Here is a 21,116-nt window from a genome sequence, read left to right on the forward strand (position 1 = left end):
TCTCCCACCCCTCTCCCCCTTGGCAACCACCAGTCTATTCTCTATGTCCCTGATTCTGTTTCTGTTTCATAGAATAGGTAAAAAGAACACTTGCTTACCCATCTACCAAAATAGATATTATGTGGATTCTCAGGGATGCAGTTTGGGTCCAAACCATAATCCTCCAAAATAGAGAATATATGTTGTGGCTTCTTTAAATTCACCTTTCCTTCAAATGGCAGAAATTCAAGGGCCTAAAAAATAAAAGTAATTCCAATGTCTTATAAAAATTTAAAAGAAAACATAGTGCTTATATAATAATACCAACCTTGTAAGTCTGGTATCAGCACTAAATAAGACAAAACATGAAAATACTTAGCACATAATGTGGTACAAAAGAAGCACTTAGCAGGGCTTCCCTGGTGGCGCAGTTGTTGAGAGTCCGCCTGCCGATGCAGGGGACATGGGTTCGTGCCCTGGTCCGGGAAGATCCCACATGCCGCGGAGCGGCTGGGCCCGTGAGCCATGGCCACTGACCCTGCACATCCGGAGCCTGTGCTCCGCAACGGGAGAGGCCACAGCAGTGAGAGGCCCGCGTACCGCAAAAAAAAAAAAAAAAAAAAAAGAAGCACTTAGCATTGCGGATATTATATATCAACAGTGGCTATATTACATTAATCTCATAGGTTTTTGGTTTTTGCTAAATTCACTTACATCTATCCGTTTGATTTTTTCTTCTTGTGTCAACGTTTTATTAAATGTGTGAATCTTTATTTTATATGTAGAATCTGAATGCAGAAATGGAACCTAAAATAAGAGCAGATAAATTCTTTAAGCTTAGTAATTCTGCAGTATCTACAGATATGCTTACAGAAAACCACATTTTACTACGCACCATCTTCTCCACAGGGTAGTTTTTCAAAGAATTATATAGCTCCTCTGGAGACTTTCCATGACCCCATAGTTCAAATATAGACCTAGGAAATAAATGATTGACATTAACCTCAGTAAAAAAAAAAAAAAAAAATGAGTTCATACAGTAATATGTAACAATTATTTCACTGGTTTTTATGCTTGCTCCACTAAAACAATTATTGCCTATGTTTTCTAAGCTATAAATGAGAAATATGCATCCTGGAAACAAATATAGCTTAAGTCTAAATTAACACAGAAGTTGAACTTTACACAAATAAGGAGGATTTATAAGTCAAGATTATTTGAAGTTTTCATCATAATCATTTCATCATTTTTAAAAAATTTTTATTGGAGTATAGTTGATTTACAATGTTGTGTTATCACTTCATCATTTTTTAACTAGAACACAAATGATTCCATAAAATGACTGGCGATTTTAGTGAAACAGTAATAAAGGTGCAGGAAATTCAATCATTCCCACTGTCTTCTGAATAAAACAAAAGGAAAAATGACCAGATAAAAATGTTACCATTAATATTTAGCCATTATTTAATAACATTTAGTAATAATTACTTTTATGACTATTACAAAAACAAAATTCTTACTACAAAAAATTCTAATGCGTCTATCAAGGAACATAAAAAATTAAGCAAAATTTCATTGTAATCAATGAAACAATTCTTAGAATTAGTTGTAATGGAACTTGATCTATATATTAGTACAATTTTGTGCATCTGAATTCAACTACTTTGATTGTAAGTAATGCTGCCGTTAGGACTGAGTATACTATCTTCTGAAAATGAATTCCTCCTTTCCCTTGTAATGAATTATAGAAAGAGGGCCTCTACAGTAATACTACCCTTACTTAGCTAACTAAGAGCTAACAATATAACTCAAAGTACCAGGGACTGTTCTAAGGCCACTTAATATTAATTCACATATTCCTCACAGGAATCCTATTAGGTAGCTGCCAGTATCATCATCCATTTAACCAATGAGGAAACTGAGGCACAGAAAGATTAAATAACTCTCTCAGGTCATATAGCAATTGGTGAAGCTAAGATTCAAACCCAATCCATCCGACTCCAGAATCTATACACTGCTTCTCAGATATAAATATGCAAAAAGACAGGAACTCCAGGCCATTCAGGAAAGGCACAGACAATTCCATAAATCATAATTATCCCTAATGAACCATTATACAGTAATTTATAGCAACTAATGCTTGTAGTGATAACCTAGAATCAGTAAAAATGAAATAATACTCCCTACCCTCTTTTTCAGAAAGAATTTATATAACATTAATAAATTTATATTTAAATGGCAAAATAAAAATATTAGATATATAACATCATAAGCTTCAGTTATAATTGGAACACTGGAGTAACACCCTTTGTGATTTAGATTTCGGAGTAAACAGTTTTCATATATATGACTGCACTATTATGATCCCTATTTTAGAGATTATAAAACTTATATGAATTGACACATCTCATGGGTGCTATATAAATAAGCATGGATGTCAACTTACTAATATAATGTCAATATGACCTAAAATATTTCACTGATTATAGCAGTAATAATGAAACCTTTCTGACAAATAAAAATGCTTTAAGAAACTATGCTTTGAGGGAAGAAGGGTAATAGAATGGGGAAAGATACACAAGGAGCACCAATGGTTCCTGTCATGGTTTATTTCTTTAAAAGAAAAAAAAAAGCTGTGGCAAATATCTCAAAATGTTGAGATCTAACAAGGTAGGTACCTCAGTGTTGTATCACTGCTTGTGATATGCTCAAAATAGTCCATGTTAAAAATAAGTCAAATAGGGCTTCCCTGGTGGTGCAGTAGTTGAGAATCTGCCTGCTAATGCAGGGGACACAGGTTCGAGCCCTGGTCTGGGAAGATCCCACATGGCGTGGAGCAACTAAGCCCGTGAGCCACAGCTACTGAGCCTGTGCATCTGGAGCCTATGCTCCGCAACAAGAGAGGCCGCGACAGGGAGAGGTCCGCGCATCGCAATGAAGAGTGGCCCCCGCCGCTGCAACTAGAGAAAGCCCTTGCACAGAAACAAGGACCCAACGCAGCCAAAAATAAAATAAATAAATAAATTTATTTAAAAAAAAAAAAAAAGTCAAATAAAATGAACTTTCAATCCCTATTCTACCACAAAAAAATCTGAATTTAAGTTAGCTTTGAATGCACTGTTCTAAAAGTCTATTAGTTCCAGAACAATTAATGCTACAATTAGAACTGTAAATTTTATCCTCTGAAAATGAATTCCCCCATTTCTATTAAATTTATAGAGATAAGGCCTCTGCAGTAATACTGTTCTTACTTAGTTATCACTTAAGCTATGCAAAATATACAGAGACTAAAAAGCAGCCAGGGACATTATTTCATAATGTTATACAACTATTTATTGAACCATTACTCAAATATATTCATCAGAAGATATGAGCTTTGAAGGAAGTATACAAGTTCTGGTTCTCAAGTAGCTATTTTAAACCTATAAGCTTTACCTTTGGAATTCAAACACCTCTTAGAGCTATAAATTTTAATATGCTAATGTAGAGCAATAATTTTTCAAAGGATGTGTTTCTTAGTTCTGTTTCTGCTTTCTAGTCATTTTTATTGACTAAGACCCATCAACAAGCCTCAATTTATGAGATTAGATTTAGTACTGCAGCTAGTTTTCAATAGGATAAATCTAATATGGGGGTTGTAGTCTATTCAATAATATAGCAATGACATACTATGCTATAAAGTATTGCTAACCATGCTAACAAAACTAGATATATGTAAATTCTTATTTGCACTGCATTATTAAATATTATAATTCCTAAGCAAAAAGAAGTTTTCAGAAATGTTTGGGGATGGGGGGCATGTAAAAAAAAAAAAAGCAATTCAAGGATAAGTTGTTCAGTTCTTAAAATGGTAGCTAAAAATGCAGTTTAATTTTCAAACCCAAAGACAGAATTTTCCAACAATAAAAAAAATGAAAGAAAGGAAAGAAATGAAAAAAGAACAGATACTAATGATAAAAGCTAGAAAACACTCAGGCAGGATAAATAAGGAAGACATCATTATATTAATCCATATCAAGATATGATAATCAGAGTTCCTCTATCAAATAAAACAGAAAACATACTTTAGGTAGTCCTCATTTTTTGTCATCTTACACTTCACCAATCTGTTCATCTAACTAAAAACTATCCATAAGAAAAACATTTTTAGGTTTTCAATACTTTGGTTATAATTAAATGTGGCATTTATCCTATGTAATAACATAGCATTTACATCTTATACCATATGCTTGCTTAATGTAGAAGTTTAAAAAAATTATTCTAAAGCAAGCGTTTCTGCATTTCACCACTGAAATTCTCTCAACCTCAGTTTCAGCAGATAACTCTCCTCTGTTCTCCTACCACCATCCAGTGGCAAACACATGTAACTACAAGCTAAGCTGAGCTCCCCAAACAATCAACCCCCTTCTACCTTCTGCCAACATAAGCAAAAAGTAGGACAGAGTAGTTATGAGAAGTCTGGTTTACACTCATGCAGGAGGACACTATAAGTTTTTCTTACTTGGCACACACTGTCCGTTTCATTAAGTTTCTGGCAATATCTTCAGAGGGAATGCTAAGAATCCAAAAAGGAGACTGAAAGAAAACAACAATATATGGTTTTATGGCCTCATATGCTTTCGTTTAAGAAGTCAATAAGGAGAGATTCCTATCTGCTACTTCTATGTAAGAATATCTGATTTGACACTAACCAAAATAAAAATTGCTCCAATAGATAAAAAATAAATAAATAAATAATTTTAATAGGTAACCTGTTAAGATAATACAGTACAGTATCAGAACACTTTTATAAATGACTGTATAAATGAAAACATCAGCAAATTTAAGGCTATTTAAACTTCAGGTTAATTTTGTATTTGCTCTTATATAGTTTGATCAAGAATTAATGAGTATTTTACCCCAAAATATAATTTCAGAATTTTTTATTGTTGCTAATTATTTCTTATAACACAGCTATTTTATTTTTAACTACTAAGTAATGTGTTTCTTTGAATGATCCCTTTTTTTCTAGGTAGTTGTGGCCACCCGAGGGGGTGGGAAACATAGTTATTGTCTCTGCAATAACTATGATGGAAAACTATACAGTATATTATTAAATTATCATTTATTTTTATTATTTTATCTAAGGAAAAAAGTTCCAAGTGCATCAGCGGGTTTTAATACCCAAGATTATAGGCACTTCTGTGCTCCACCCAGATAACCACTTGCCAGAATGCAGCAAAATGTAGCAGGATCCTAACCTCAGTTTAACACCCTCACCCAATTATATCCACACTCTCCCTCTTTTCCTCCTCCCTCAATAAGTGAAATTCATTCAGGAGTACAAGTCCAACACCAGGGGACTTTCAAATTAAGTTCTCTCATCTTTTGTGAAAAGTCCTCCCTGCCACACCCAGCCTTTATTCCAATATTTACACTACCCTACAGAAAAATTCAAAATAATCCAAACAGGAAAAAAGATGGTCATCTCAGTATTATTTTTATTAGGAAAAATTTAAAAGCAACCTGAATGAAATGAAATCTTTAGATAAATTACGGTAGAGCTAATCGATGGAAAATATTACACAGCCCTGATAGTAATGAAAGCTATGCAGAAATATGTGCCTACATTAATGCTATCAAATGAAAAAGAAATGCAGAAGTTCACTGGTAGCATTACCACTGAGCGGAAAAAACGTATATGAAAAAAGACTAGAAGGCAGTATCCCCAAATTATAAGTCACGTCAAGGAAGAAGAATTGTGAATGATTTTTTCTTTTTCTATTTTTCCAAACTCCTCTAATACACTGATAAACCATCAAATACAAAATATATAAATAAACTCACAATTTCACACATGCACAATTACAAATTTTAAAATGAGTACCAATATAAGCCTGAAATTCAGCTAAATTCTAAACTCTAATTATACCTCATCAATAGAAGACAGCCCTTTTTCCAGTGAAGCAACAGATATAAATTATGGTATATCTGTTGAACTGCAATTCAAAAACTAATAAAATAAGTGAATACTGGAAATAAATCTAACTTTCCAAAACCAAAATTTCTCCAAAATATCCTTTTTATTCAATTGCCCCTAAAAACAGACACAGGTAACCAAAAAAATATAAATTTAAGATTTTGAGTTCTTCTCTTTAAATCCAAGGTTCCATTTAAAAGGATACTACATATGGTCTAATGAAAAATACAAATTCAACTTACCTTTCCATAAGTTTCCTGACTATTGGTGAACTGACCTCCAAAAAGTGAAAGCAGAGACTTTATTTCCTATATTGAAAATATCAGAGAGAGAATACATTTTTTTTTTTTTTTTGAGAATACATTTTAACACAGGGAACTTAAAGTCTATTAAGATGCAGTTATAACACACACACACACAAACACATACACACACACACACACACACATACACACACACACAAAGAGCAGATTATCTACTTAAGGTGTTTAAATGTCAATACCAGACAAATTACAACTCTGGGTTCTAAAAAAACTTTACAGTCACAATCATGGTAAGTAATTTCAGAGAAATTTTAGGGAAAAAAAAAAAGCATTGTCAAAAAACTTTGAGAAAATGCACTGAGTTTTAAAAGGAAAAAGCAGATTACAAAAACAATAGATTAGTAAATCTGACAATGGATCAATACAAATAAATTAGATGATTTGAGGATGTTCAGAAAAGAAATAACATGTTTGTAATGATGTTTAGGATCCCTGTGTTTTCCCTTTGAATATTAATATCATAAACATTTTCTTCCTTGGCATCAGGATTGCAAATTTTTCAGTAGGAAACAATATACTTTATGTTGGACATTTAGGTGTTTTCAACTTTATCAGTTTAAAACAAAGCTAAATACTTATTTTCACAAATATATGGATTTTTCCATTTGAGATTGCTTCTCTAAAGTATCATTACTATACTCAGAGACGTGAAAAATTTTATGGCTTCTTAGAGTATATGTGGCCAAAATACTTTTTTTTTAACATCTTTATTGGAGTGTAATTGCTTTAAAATGGTGTGTTAGTTTCTGCTGTACAACAAAGTGAATCACCTATATATATATACATATATCCCCATATCCCCTCTTTCTTGCATCTCCCTCCCACCTTCCCTATCCCACCACTCTAGGTGGACACAAAGCACAGAGCTGATCTCCTGTGCTATGCAGCTGCTTCCCACTAGCTATCTATTTTACATTTGGTAGCCTATATATGTCCATGCCACTCTCTCACTTGGTCCCAGCATAGCCCTCCCCCTCCCCATGTCCTCACTTCCATTCTCTACGTCTGCGTCTTTATTCCTGTCCTGCCCCTAGGTTCTTCAGAACTTTTTTTTTTTAGATTCCATATATATGTGTTAGCATACGATATTTGTTTTTCTCCTTCTGACTTACTTAACTCTCTATGAGACTCTAGGTCCATCCATGTCACAACAAGTAACTCAATTTTCTTTCTTTTTATGGGTGACTAATATTCCATTGTATATATGTGTCACATCTTCTTTATACATTCATCTGTCGATGGACACTTAGGTTGCTTCCATTTCCTGGCTATTGTAAATAGAGCTGCAATGAACACTGTGGTACATGATTCGTTTTGAATTATGGTTTTCTCAGGGTATATGCCCAGTAGTGGGATTGCTGGGTTGTATGGTAGTTCTATTTTTAGTTTTCTAAGGAACCTCCATACTGTTCTCCATAGTGGCTGAATCAATTTACATTCCCATCAACAGTGCAAGAGGGTTCCCTTTTCTCCACACCCTCTCCAGCATTTACTGTTTGTAGATTTTTTAATGATGGCCCTTCTGACTGGTATTGAGTGATACCTCATTGTAGTTTTGACTTGCATTTTGCTAATGATTAGTGATATTGAGCATCCTTTCATGTGTCTGTTGGCAGTCTGTATATCTTCTTTGGAGAAATGCCTATTTAGGTCTTCTGCCCATTTTTGGATTGGGTTGTTTTTCTGATATTGAGCTGCATGAGCTGCTGGTATATTTTGGAGATTAATCCTTTGTCAGTTGCTTCATTTGTAAATATTTTCTCCCATTCTGAGGGTTGTCTTCTTGTCTTGTTTATGGTTTCCTTTGCTGTGCAAAAGCTTTTAAGTTTCATTAGGTCCCATTTGTTTATGTTTGTTTTTATTTCCATTTCTCTAGGAGGTGGGTCAAAAAGGATCTTGCTGTGATCTATGTCATGAAGTTCTGCCTATGTTATCCTCTAAGAGTTTTATACTGTCTGGCCTTACATTTAGGTCTTTAATCCATTTTTAGTTTATTTTTGTGTATGCTGTCAGGTAGCATTCTAATTTCATTCTTTTACATGTAGCTGTCCAGTTTTCCCAGCACCACTTATTGAAGAGGCTGTCTTTTCTCCATTGTATATTCTTGCCTCCTTTATCAAAGATAAGATGACCATATGTGTGTGGGTTTATCGCTGGGCTTTCTACCCTGTTCCATTGATCTATATTTCTGTTTCTGTGCCAGTACCATACTGTCTGGATTACTGTAGCTTTGCAGTATAGTCTGAAGTCAGGGAGCCTGATTCCTCCAGCTCCATTTTTCTTTCTCAAGATTGCCTTGGCTATTCGGGGTCTTTTGTGTTTCCATACAAGTTGTGAAATTTTTTGTTCTAGTTCTGTGAAAAATGCCTTTGGTAGTTTGATAGGGATTGCATTGAATCTGTAGATTGCTGTGGGTAGTACAGTCATTTTCACAATACTGATTCTTCCAATCCAAAAACATGGTATATCTCTCCATCTGTTTGTATCATCTTTAATTTCTTTCATCAGTGTCTTATAGTTTTCTGCATACAGGTCTTTTGTCTCCTTAGGTAGGTTTATTCCTAGGTATTTTATTCTTTATGTTGCAATGGTAAATGCGAATGTTTCCTTAATTTCTCTTTCAGATTTTTCATCATTAGTGTATAGAAATGCAAGAGATTTCTGTGCATTAATTTTGTATCCTACTACTTTACCAAATTCCTTGATTAGCTCTAGTAGTTTTCTGGTGGCATCTTTAGGATTCTCTATGTATAGTATCATGTCATCTGCAAACAGTGACAGGTTTACTTCTTTTCCGAATTGGATTCCTTTTATTTCTTTTTCTTCTCTGACTGCTGTGGCTAAAACTTCCAAAACTATGCATAATAATAGTGGTGAGAGTGGGCAACCTTGCCTTGTTTCTGATCTTAGTGGAAATAATTTCAGTTTTTCACCATTGAGAACGATGTTGGCTGTGGGTTTGTCATATATGGCCTTTATTATGTTGAGGAAAGTTCCCTCTATGCCTACTTTCTGCAGGGTTTTTATCATAAATGGGTGTTGAATTTTCTCGAAAGCTTTTTCTACATCTATTGAGATGATTATATGGTTTTTATTCTTCAATTTGCTAATACGGTGTATCACATTGATTGATTTGCATATATTGAAGAATCTTTGCATTCCTGGGATAAACCCCATTTGATCATGGTGTATGACCCTTTTAATGGGCTGTTGGATTCTGTTTGCTAGTATTTTTGTTGAGGATTTTTGCATCTATGTTCATCAGTGATATTGGCCAGTAGTTTTCTCTTTTTGTGGCATCTCTGTCTGGTTTTGGTATCAGGTTGATGGTGGCCTCGTAAAACGAGTTTGGGAGTGTTCCTCCCTCTGCTACATTTTGGAAGAGTTTGAGAAGGATAGGTGTTAGCTCTTCTCTAAATGTTTGATAGAACATTCCGGTGAATCCATCTGGTCCTGGGCTTCTGTTTGTTGGAAGATTTTTAATCACAGTTTCAATTTCAGTGCTTGGGATTGGTCTGGTTATATTTTCTATTTCTTCCTGGTTCAATTTCAGAAGGTTGTGTTTTTCTAATAATTTGTCCATTTCTTCCAGGTTGTCCATTTTATTGGCATATAGTTGCTTGTAGTAATCTCTCATGATCCTTTGAATTTCTTCAGTGTCAGTTGTTACTTCTCCTTTTTCATTTCTAATTCTGTTGATTCTCCCTTTTTTTCTAGATGAGTCTGGCTAATGGTTTATCAATTTTGTTTATCTTCTCAAAGAACAAGCTTTTAGGATCAATTATCTTTGCTATTGTTTCGTTCATTTCTTTTTCATTTATTTCTGGTCTGATATTTATGATTTCGTTCCTTCTGCTAACTTTGGGGTTTTCTTGTTCTTCTTTCTCTAATTGCTTTAGGTGTGAGGTTAGGTTGTTTATTTGAGATGTTTCTTGTTACTTGAGGTAGGACTGTACTGCTATAAACTTCCCTCTTAGAACTGCTTTTGCTGCTTCCCATAGGTTTTGGGTCATCGTGTTCTCATTGTCATTGTTTCTAGGTATTTTTTAATTTCCCCTTTGATTTCTTCAGTAATCTCTTGGTTATACAGTAGTGTATTGTTTAGCCTCCACGTGTTAGTATTTTTTACAGATTTTTTCCTGTAATTGATACCTAGTCTCATAGCACTGTGGCCAGAAAAGATACTTGATATGATTTCAGTTTTCTTAAATTTACCAAGGCTTGATTTGTGACCCAAGATATGACCTATCCTGGAGAATGTTCCATGAGCACTTGAGAAGAAAGTGTTATCTGCTGTTTTTTAGATGGAATGTCCTATAAGTATCAATTAAGTCCATCCTGTTTAATGTATCATTTAAAGCTTGTGTTTCCTTATTTATTTTCATTTTGGGTGATCTGTCCATTGGTGAAAGTGGGGTGTAAAAGTCCCCTACTATTATTGTGTTACTGTTGATTTCCCCTTTTATGGCTGTTAGCATTTGCCTTATCTATTGAGGTGCCCCTATGTTGAGTGCATAAATATTTACAATTGCTATATCTTCTTCCTGGACTGATCCCTTGATCATTATGTAGTGTCCTTGTCTCTTGTAACATTCTTTACTTTAAAGTCTATTTTGTCTGATATGAGAATTGCTACTCCAGCTTTCTTTTGATTTCCATTCCCATGGAATATCTTTTTCCATGCCCTCACTATCAGTCTGTATGCGTCCCTAGGTCTGAATTGGGTCTCTTGTAGACAGCATATGTACAGGTCTTGTTTTTGTAACCATTCAGCCAGTCTATGTCTTTTGGTTGGAGCATTTAAAACATTTACATTTAAGGTAGTTATCGATATTTATGTTTCTATTACCATTTTCTTAATTGTTTTGGGTTTGTTATTGTAAGTCTTTTCCTTCCGTTGTGTTTCTGGCCTAGAGAAGTTCCTTTAGCATTTGTTGTAAAGCTGGTTTGGTGGTGCTGAATTTTCTTAGCTTTTGCTTGTCTGTAAAGGTTTTAATTTCTACCTTGAATCTGAATGAGATCCTTGCTGGGTAGAGTAATCTTGGTTGTAGGTTTTTCCCTTTTATCACTTTAAATATGTCCTGCAACTCCCTTCCGCCTTGCAGAGTTTCTGCTGAGAGAGTAGCTGTTAACCTTATGGGGATTCCCTTGTATGTTTATTGTTGCTTTTCCCTTGCTGCTTTTAATATTTTTTCTTTGTAGTTAATTTTTGATAGTTTGATTAATATGTGTCTTGGCGTGTTTCTCCTTGGGTTTATCCTGTATGGGACTCTCTGCGCTTCCTGGACTTGACTATTTCCTTACCCATATTAGGGAAGTTTTCAAGTATAATCTCTTCAAATACTTTCACAGTCCCTTTTTTTTTTTGTGGTACGCAGGCCTCTCACTGTTGTGGCCTCACCCATTGCGGAGCACAGGCTCCGGATGCGCAGGCCCAGCGGCCATGGCTCAGGCCCAGCCGCTCTGCGGCACGTGGGATCTTCCCAGACCAGGGCACGAATCTGTGTCCCCTGCTTCGGCAGGCGGACTCTCAACCTCTGCACCATCATGGAAGCCCCTCAGTCCCTTTTTTTTTCTCTTCTTCTTCTGGAACCCCTATAATTCGAATGTTGGTGCGTTTAATGTTGTCTCAGAGGTCTCTGAGACTGTCCTCAATTCTTTTTTCTTTATTCTGCTCTGTGGTAGTTATTTCCACTATTTCATATTCCAGGTCACTTACCCGTTCTTCTGCCTCAGTTATTCTGCTGTTGACTCCTTCTAGAGAATTTTTAATTTTGTTTATTGTGTTGTTCATCATTGTTTGTTTGCTCTTTAGTTCTAGGTCCTTGTTAAACATTTCTTGTATTTTCTCCATTCTACTTCCAAGATTTTGGATCATCTTTACAATTATTACTCTGAATTCTTTTTCAGGTAGACTGTCTATTTCCTCTTCATTTGTTTGGTCTGATGGCTTTTTACCTTGCTCCTTCATCTGCTGTGTATTTCTGTGTCTTCTCATTTTGCTTAACTTACTGTGTTTGGGGTCTCCTTTTCACAATCTGCAGGTTCGTAGTTCCTGTTGTTTTTGATGTCTGCTCCCAGTGGGTAAGGTTGGTTCAGAGGGTTGTGTAAGCTTCCTGGTTATGCAGGTTGGTTCAGAGGGTTGTGTAGAACTGGTGTCTGTGTTCTGGTGGATGAGGCTGGATCTTGTCTTTCTGGTGGGCAGGACCACATCTGGTGGTGTGTTTTGGGGTGTCTGTGAACTTATTACGATTTTAGGCAGCCTCTCTGCTAAAGGTGCGTTTGTGTTCCTGTCTTGCTAGTTGTTTGGCATAGGGTGTCCAGCACTGTAGATTGCTGGTCGTTCAGTGGAGCTGGGTCTTAGCGTTGAGATGGTGATCTCTGGGAGAGCTTCTGCTGTTTGATATTACGTGGGGCCAGGACGTCTCTGGTGGTCCAGTGTCCTTAGCTCAGCTCTCCCACCTCCGAGGCTTAGGACTGACACCCGGCTGGAGCACCAAGACCCTGTCAGCCACATGGCTCAGAAGAAAAGGGAGAAAAAAAAAAAAAGAAAGAAAGAAAGGAAAAAATAAAATAAAGTTATTAAAATAGAAAAGAACTATTAAAAATAAAAAAGTAATTAAAAAAAAAAGAAGGAAAGAGAGCAACCAAACCAAAAAACAAATCCACCAATGATAACAAGTGCTAAAAACTACAGTTAAAAAAGAAAGTCAGAACCCTAGGACAAATGGCAAAAGCCCAGCTACACAGTCAAAATCACACAAAGAATCACACACTCACAAAAAGAGAAAAAGGAAAAAAAAAAAAAAAAAAAAATATATATATATATATATATATAAAAAATTTAAAAAGGAAGAGAACCAAATCAATAAACAAATCTACCAATGATAATAAGCTTTTAATACTAAACTAAGATAAACATAAAACCAGAAACAAATTGATGCAGAAAGCAAACCCCAAGTCTACAGTTGCTCCCAAAGTCCACCGCCTCAATTTTGGGATGATTCATTGTCTATTCAGGTATTCCAGAGATGCAGGGTACATCAAGTTGATTGTGGAGATTTAATCCACTGCTCCTGAGTCTGCTGGGAGAGATTTCCCTTTCTCTTCTTTGTTCGCACAGCTCCTGGGGTTCAGCTTTAGATTTGGCCCATCTCTGGGTGTAGGTCGCCTGAGGGCATCTGTTCTCCGCCCAGACAGGATGGGGTTAAAGGAGCAGCTAATTAGGGGGCTCTGGCTCACTCAGGCCGGAAGGAGGGAGGGGTACGGAATGCAGAGTGAGCTTGCAGAGTGAGCTTGCGGCGGCAGAGGCCGGCGTGACGTTGCACCAGCCTGAGGCACACCGTGCGTTCTCCTGGGGAAGTTGTCCCTGGATCATGGGATCCTGACAGTGGCAGGCTGCACAGGCTCCTAGGAGGGGAGGTGTGGATAGTGACCTGTGCTCGCATACAGACTTCTTGGTGGCTGCAGCATCAGCCTTAGCATTTCATGCCCATCTCTGGTGTCCGCGCTGATAGCCATGGTTCGCGCCCATCTCTGGAGCTCGTTCAGGCGGTGCTCTGAATCCCCTCTCCTCGTGCACCCCAAAACAATGGTCTCTTGCCTCTTAGGCAGGTCCAGACTTTTTCCCAGACTCCCTTCCAGCTAGCTGTGGCACACTAGCCCCCTTCAGCCTGTGTTCAGGCAGCCAACCCCAGTCCTCTCCCTGGGGTCTGACCTCCGAAGCCTGAACCTCAGCTCCCAGCCACCACCCGCCCCGGGGGGTGAGCTGACAAGCCTCTCGGGCTGGTGAGTGCTGGTCGGCACCAACCCTCTGTGTGGGAATCTCTGCGCTTTGCCCTCCGCACCCCTGTTGCTGCACTCTCTTCTGTGGCTCCTAAGTTTCTCCCTCACCACCCACAGTCTCCGCCAGTGAAGGGGCTTCCTAGTGTGTGGAAACTCTTCCTCCTTCACAGCTCCCTCCCAGAGGGGCAGGTCCCATTCCTATTCTTTTGTCTCTGATTTTTCTTTTTTCTTTTGCTCTACCCAGGTATGTGGGGAGTTTCTTGCCTTTTGGGAAGTCTGAGGTCTTCTGCCAGCATTCAGTAGGTGTTCTGTAGGAGTTGTTCCACATGTAGATGTAATTTTGATGTATCTGTGAGAAGGAAGGTGATCTCCATGTCTACTCCTCCGCCATCTTGAAGCCACTCCCAAAATACTTTCTTAAAGGACTGTTTTAAATTATAAAGTGAGAGTATCAATTTGCCTTCACTACTGCTCAGTTGGATGTTGTACTGTTTTTGTTAATTAAGTAGATTAAAAAATAGTGCTTTTAACTTGTTATTTTAATTTTTTGATTACTAGCACAGAAAATTATTTTTACTGTATTTGTTTACAAGCTGTATTTGGAACCATTCTTTTTCTAGAAACTAAAATCATTAGTAATGTATTATTTTATGATTAAAAGACTAAAAGATGAATAATAGAATTTTACCAAATGCCAGGAGTCCCTTTAGAGATTAACTCTGCTGTCTTGTCCAGTTAATTAGATGAATAAATATATGTTAAATTAAAAAAAAGAAAAGTGATTAACTAGGGAGCATCACTGTGGATTCATTATGTACAAGTTATGGTACGTTAATCTCCTTTCTGGATAAAATTACAGAACTAGAAAGAGAATACAAAAGCTACTTTAAAACATCAGGTATGCAAACTTGAAATCTGTTCAGATAGTACATATAGTCTATGAAGCAATCACTATGTACTGATAAACACAGGATATTATACAAACTTTATGATTTATACTACTAACAAATTTTGCCTCCCCAAATAACATAAAGCAGGTAGAATCCCACTCCTCTGTATAGGTCTTATAGAGGAATAAACCAAATGAGAGATAAGTGTCCCCACTGAGGGGTGCCTACAATTCCCTTTCATTCCAACTAGGGGAAGGGACGAAAACCACGCCCATCATGAGCCACAGCCACCATGAGAGAACGTACACCCAGACCATGAAGTCCTCTACCTCAAGACCAAGAAGAATGGGAGGTTTAAACAACTAGTACCTTCTCTGTTTTCCCTTTTGTCTAGGCAACAAATCATTTTCTTAATCCCTGGCATTAGAAGGTGCTGAACTCAGTTGAATCACATGGACAGACCAAGAACTAGCATAGACTATCAGTAAATCACTGAAGGTAGTCCAAAAGTCCTTTTGCAACATGGGTGACACAAATTTGAATAGGAGGCATCACTGGACCTCAGAGTCAGACCACAATTTGTTCTTCAGTTCTTCCAAATAGCAGCTGTGTGATTTTTTTTTTTTTTTACAAGAAGCTTAACTCCTTTGACCCTCAGTTCCCCCACCTATAAAACAGGAATCAGCTACCTCATGAGGTAAGGTCTGTAAAGAATGGAGCAAAGAACCTAGGCTGTTATTAAGGAATCAAGCTGATGATGACCAACACTATCCTTGAAGTCCAGTGAGTCAAGAAATCAAGTGAGACTGACAAAGTTATAGTACTTAAAAGAAAAAATGAAGTTATAGATTGTCTCTTGACCTAGAATGACTATTGTTCATTCTGTACTAAACCATATTATGAAATCAGCTTTACATTTAAAACAAGGAAGTGTGCTGCTCTTGGAATACATTGTTAGAAATTAGCAACAGGTTAAAGCACAAATGTTCTAAGAGATTTTTTTAAAAAGTGAGGATTATTGGAAATTTTACAACATAAGATTAGCACCATTACCTAAAATCTAAGCAATGATTTAAAGTGAGAGTAAATGTGATAATCCAAGTTTCAAATTTAAAAGCAAAACACATATTAAACTACAATATCAACCTACTTGGAAAAATCAAAACACAAGGTTTTTATTCATCATATGGCAAACTCACTTTCCAGTTGAGAATCTTTTTACATCAGGAATAGAAGAATTTATATTAGACATTGGATATAAAAATATGGCATGATCTGATGCATACCTGATACATTAATTCACGAGCTTTTCAGTTCTTTTAGCCACTCTTTCATCCATTTAGTTTGCTTCAGAACCAGAAATGAAACCCAGGGGTCTGAACTTTACTTTTAGTACAATAAGGCAGTTGCCAACTAAAACTGGCCCTGATTAACTGCACAGAGGTAAAACCAGACCACACTTGCACTCAATCTTTCATTTTAAATCATAAAGGCAGCTACTCATTATAGTTTTCCTGCCTAGCAGTTCTCCTACAGTAGATGGGTCCATAAGTGTAGACTGTCCTTTTGATTGCCTTCCCTGAAGAGATCCTATTTCACTCAATTCAATATTTATTAAACAACTAATATGTGCAAGGCACTGAGCTATGTAAAGATAAATATATATTTATCCTGAGGGAGCTTAAGCTCTACTAGAACTAACATTTAATCCAGTAACTGAAAAGTGAGGTGTACAACAGTGAGTGCCCTTAAAGACGCAAAGAAGTATTGTACCAGAGTACAAAGGAAGAAAAGATTACTTCAGTTTTAGAAGAAAAGTTTCAATGGAAACTCATTTAAGGGGCTTCCCTGGTGGCACAGTGGTTGAGAGTCCGCCTGCCGATGCAGGGGAAACGGGTTCGTGCCCCGGTCTGGGAAGATCCCACATGCCATGGAGCAGCTAGGCCCGTGAGCCATGGCCGCTGAGCCTGCGCCTGCAGAGCCTGTGCTCCGCAATGGGAGAGGCCACAACAGTGAGAGGCCCGCGTACCACAAAAAAAAAAAAAAAAAACTCACTTAAGCCCTGAAACACAGGGAGAATCTGTACAGAGAGAGGACTTTCACTTCCAATGATGGCAAACTAGGTGATTCAGATTAAGCCTCCTGCTGAAAAGAATTTTAAAAAAAACCTGACTTCTGCTTGAAGGCATCAAGAGATTACAAAAATTACCAAACCAAGATCCAGGAGAGGACAGAAATCTCAAGGTGCAGCCACTCTCTCCCTGGGACATTTACCAATTCCAAAAGCAGCTGTGAGGGCGGACAGCCCTTTGGACAGCTTAATGGAGCTAGCGGAACAAAAAGAATATAGGGCCAACAATGAGAAGGAAAGGAAGTTTGATAACCCACCCAGTTTAGACTGGCATCCCCAAAAGCTACACACACTAGCAGTATGTGCAAATCAGAACAGAAACAACTTAATGGCTGAAAACGAGTTCAAGTGATCCTAGTGTGTTAATGTTCCTATATTCTTCAAGAGGATTTACATCATCCTAGCCCTCACTTATTTTTTCAAATAAATTTTCAAATATATCTGGTATATATTTAATAAACACCCAGCACACACATGAAAAAGAACCAAGAGAAACAATACATAAAAGAAACAGACCCATAGGACCCCTTTTTTCAATTACGTACTTTAACATAACTGTGCTTTCTATATTGAAAGGGATAAAAGACAAAATTAAGAATTTTGGTGGAGGATTAAAAAAAAAGGAAATTGCACATCTGAAAAAGAATCAAGTGAAAAATATAAACCTAAAAAAAACAAATATGTGGGCAAATCTAAATGAATATTGACAATATAAAATCAGTAAAACGAAGAGTGGAATAGGAAAGACCCAAACAAGAGGGCATCATTCAGGGAATAATGGGGAAGTCTATTTTGGCTGCACTGTTTGTGGGAGGAGCGGGTGGGAGGATACAGAGGAGAAAACCATGCAACTGCAGGCCTTGAATGCCAGACTAGAGTTTCAGCCTTGGGACAATGGAGACAGAAAAGATGGCTGAGCTTTTGGAAGATTAAACTGGCACAAGGGAAAGATACTAAGAAGAATTTAAGAAAGAAAAAACAGGTAAAACCAGCAAATACTAGGGATGCTATTTTTAAGACTGCAGTTTAACCACTCCATTCTCCCTGCATTATCTGACTATAGGCACTCACCGTCCTTGGCTTCTCTCTAGTTCCACCCCAGTATCCTCTAAGTGGTATCCTTTCTCTGGTACTCCAGAACTATCTTTTTAAAACACAAATGATTGCTAGTCACTTAGTGATTTAAAATGAAAAAATGTTTGTCACTTTCTGGCTTAAAAAGGAAAAAAAAGAAAAAAGAGTCAATGGCTCTCCATTAAATCTAAAACAAAATCCAAATTCCTTCCAATGGTTTCACAACACTCCAAAATCTGGATCCTACCCACCTCTCTAGCCTCAGTGCCCATTACTTCATCCTCCTTCCCCTCACATCCCCCACACAAACCACCATAATCAACCATCCCTCTGTGCCTCTACACTTGCTTTCATTTCTCAACGCACCTGCCCAGCAACACATTAGTCCCGAATCAATGCCACAATCTTCCTTCAAAACTCCCAAGGCCAGTGAGTTGAACACAACTGAAGAAAATCACAGAATCTTGGCACAATTACAAATGCATGCTCTTCACCCTCAGCTGCGTTTTCAGCCTCGCTCTAACACCTGAGTTCTTCTCTACTCAACTGTTGTAGCTCATCAGCTCCCTCTTTGCTCTCAATGATTATTTCAGATTTTACTATTTTTCTCAGTTTCTCCATTCAATCGCTTGGTCCCCCATCTTTCAAGAAAAAACCTTGACTCATTCATTACCCAGAAAACAGGCCCTCAGGCAACTACCCGCACCCATCTTAAGTCCCCTCCGCCCACACTCCCCTTCTACTGAAAGGCCAACACCTCCCACTGTGTCCTTATATCCATTTTCCCCTTCCCTTCAGCCTACAAACACGCAAATTTCTCCAAGAGGGATAGGGATCCTCCCTTGACTCTAGGGCCCCCTCAAACTGTTAACCAATCCCGTACTTTCCCTTCTTATGTTAAGAGCAGTCTATCTCCCCTTCCTCATTTTCCAGTGACCACTAAACCAAACAATCTGGCTTCTTTGCCTAGAACTACACAACCACTCTAGCAAAATCCTAAAACTTTACCCTCTTGATTTTTATGGTCTCACATACTTCCTATTCTGACACTTGCCTATCTTCTTCATGACCTCCTTTTCCCAATTCCCCTTAATATCAATGCTTCCAAGTACCTGCATTTGGCCCACCACTCTTTCGAAGCTATGCTTTCTCTGAATAATTTCATTTTCTCTCCTAGAGTTCATATGCAGAAGACTCCCAAATATTAATTACCAGTACATGCAGCTCTATCAACATCTGTGCATACTCATATTCACTGCCTCCTGGTCATCTCCATTGGATGTTACACAAGCATAACCAATGCAGCATAACCAAAATTTAAATCATACAGCCGCCTGTGCGCTCTATTTTAAGTGGAAACACCCTTATATCCATCCCAGAAATCATCCTTGATTGGTCCCTCTTGCCCCCACCTTCAATCAATCATCAAGCCCTGATGATTTTATCACCTAAATATATCCCCAGTCTATTCCATCCTCTTACCCCCTGCCCTAGTTCAGGCCTTCTTAATTTATTAACAAGACTATTCCAACAGACTCAACTCCTAACTCCTTATTCCTCTCAACTCCATCCTCCGTACTGCAGCCAAAGTGATTTCCTTAAAAAAAAATCTGATTCTGTCACTTCCTTAAAATTCTTCAATAAAGTCCCCTTCTAAGATCCAGAGTATTTAACGCTTTGCATTTTCTGAACCCTGCCCTCCTCTCCTGCTCTCTTCTTGTCATTCCTCGCTACATATTTGGTAATCAGGTAATAATGAATAGCTTGTAATTCTAATCTGCTTATGTCTCTCCTTGGCCTGGCTAACTCCTACTCTTCTCTTTTATGTTACAGTTCAAGTGTCATGCCGTCCTGGAAGCCATCTTAATGGCCAACATCACCCACCCCTCAGGTGGATCATATTTCCCTTCTATATGCTATTTCCCTACCTATCACTGCACTTACCAACATTATTTCATAGTGCTACGTTTATGCATCTGCTCACCCCTTAGCCTAAACAGTAAACTCCTTGAAGACAGAAACTTTGTCATCATTATATCCCCAGCGTCCAGAATATTCGATTACAGGTACTCTGAAAATGTTTCTTGAATGAATAAATAAAACAATTTCCCCAACTTTTCCATCATCTAACCCTACCACCCGCCATCACCACCACTACGCCAACCCCCACGAAACCTGACCCGCATATTCGACACTTAAAACGCTACCCTGAGTACTTCTGTCTGCTGTCTCTATTCTCTAGACGAAGAGCTCCAGGAGGGAGAGGACCGGTCATATTCACCTGCCTGACTCCGGTACCTGGCACATAGGCTGAAGAATGAATGAAAATGCTTAGCAAGGCTGAAAGGCTGTCTCGGACTTCTCTCTCACACCCTCCGCAGAGCTCAGACCAATCCCAGGGGCCGAGGGACTGGGGGGACGCGTGATCTCCCCGACAAGCACAGACCCCCCACTGCCCGCGGGCTCGGACTGCGTGGGTCGCCTCCGCTCGCACACCACTCTCCACCCCGCCGTCCTCTCCAGAAGAAAGAGGTGGAGGTCACTGCGGCGCTTACCGGCAGGCGGAACTCCAGGTGTTCCTGTGCCATTAGCAGAAGATACCTGTTCACGGGTCCCGGCAGCGCCATCGCATCAGCCCGCGGCGCGCCTGCGCCACCGAGGGTGTCTCACTCTTTTCTTCCCCTACAGACCGCTTCCGCTAAGGCAGAGCCTGAGGAGCCAGAAGCGGAAGTGGGGAGAGTCGGTTCTCTCCGGAGGTTCCCGGCTTGCGGGATTTGAGCACCGCAGTTCCAGGAGAGGTTTCTTCTGCTGCCGGGTGCGTTCTGTTTGAGGTCCCGGTGTACCAGGAGCTGGTGTGAGAAGATGTGTTGTGTTCAAGAGCAGGTTGCGATGAGACTGTGTAGTTCCCAATGATCCTCCACCTGGAATGTACTTTTAACTTCCCCTACAACTCTTCAAATTCCAGGTCTTCGAAA

At 38.3% G+C, this 21,116-nt stretch overlaps 1 protein-coding gene across 2 annotated transcripts in view; it reads right to left on the minus strand.

Moving 5' to 3' along the window:
• Positions 1-20,773, minus strand: part of TRMT11 (tRNA methyltransferase 11 homolog) — a 61,835-nt gene extending 41,062 nt beyond the window's left edge. Inside the window, exons 1-6 of one of the 2 annotated variants that reach the window (XM_065888843.1) lie at positions 20,697-20,773; positions 6,181-6,246; positions 4,481-4,554; positions 875-956; positions 694-786; positions 99-233 (exon numbers count right to left, since the gene is read on the minus strand). In XM_065888843.1, the coding sequence (XP_065744915.1) occupies positions 99-233; positions 694-786; positions 875-956; positions 4,481-4,554; positions 6,181-6,246; positions 20,697-20,768 (522 nt within the window). In that variant the 5' untranslated portion in view covers positions 20,769-20,773. The remainder of the gene's footprint in view (positions 1-98; positions 234-693; positions 787-874; positions 957-4,480; positions 4,555-6,180; positions 6,247-20,696) is intronic. The other variant, XM_065888844.1, reaches the window with a different exon arrangement.
• Between the last annotated feature and the right edge of the window lie 343 nt (positions 20,774-21,116).

Source organism: Phocoena phocoena, chromosome 12 (assembly GCF_963924675.1).
Source record: "Phocoena phocoena chromosome 12, mPhoPho1.1, whole genome shotgun sequence".
Taxonomy (NCBI): domain Eukaryota; kingdom Metazoa; phylum Chordata; class Mammalia; order Artiodactyla; family Phocoenidae; genus Phocoena; species Phocoena phocoena.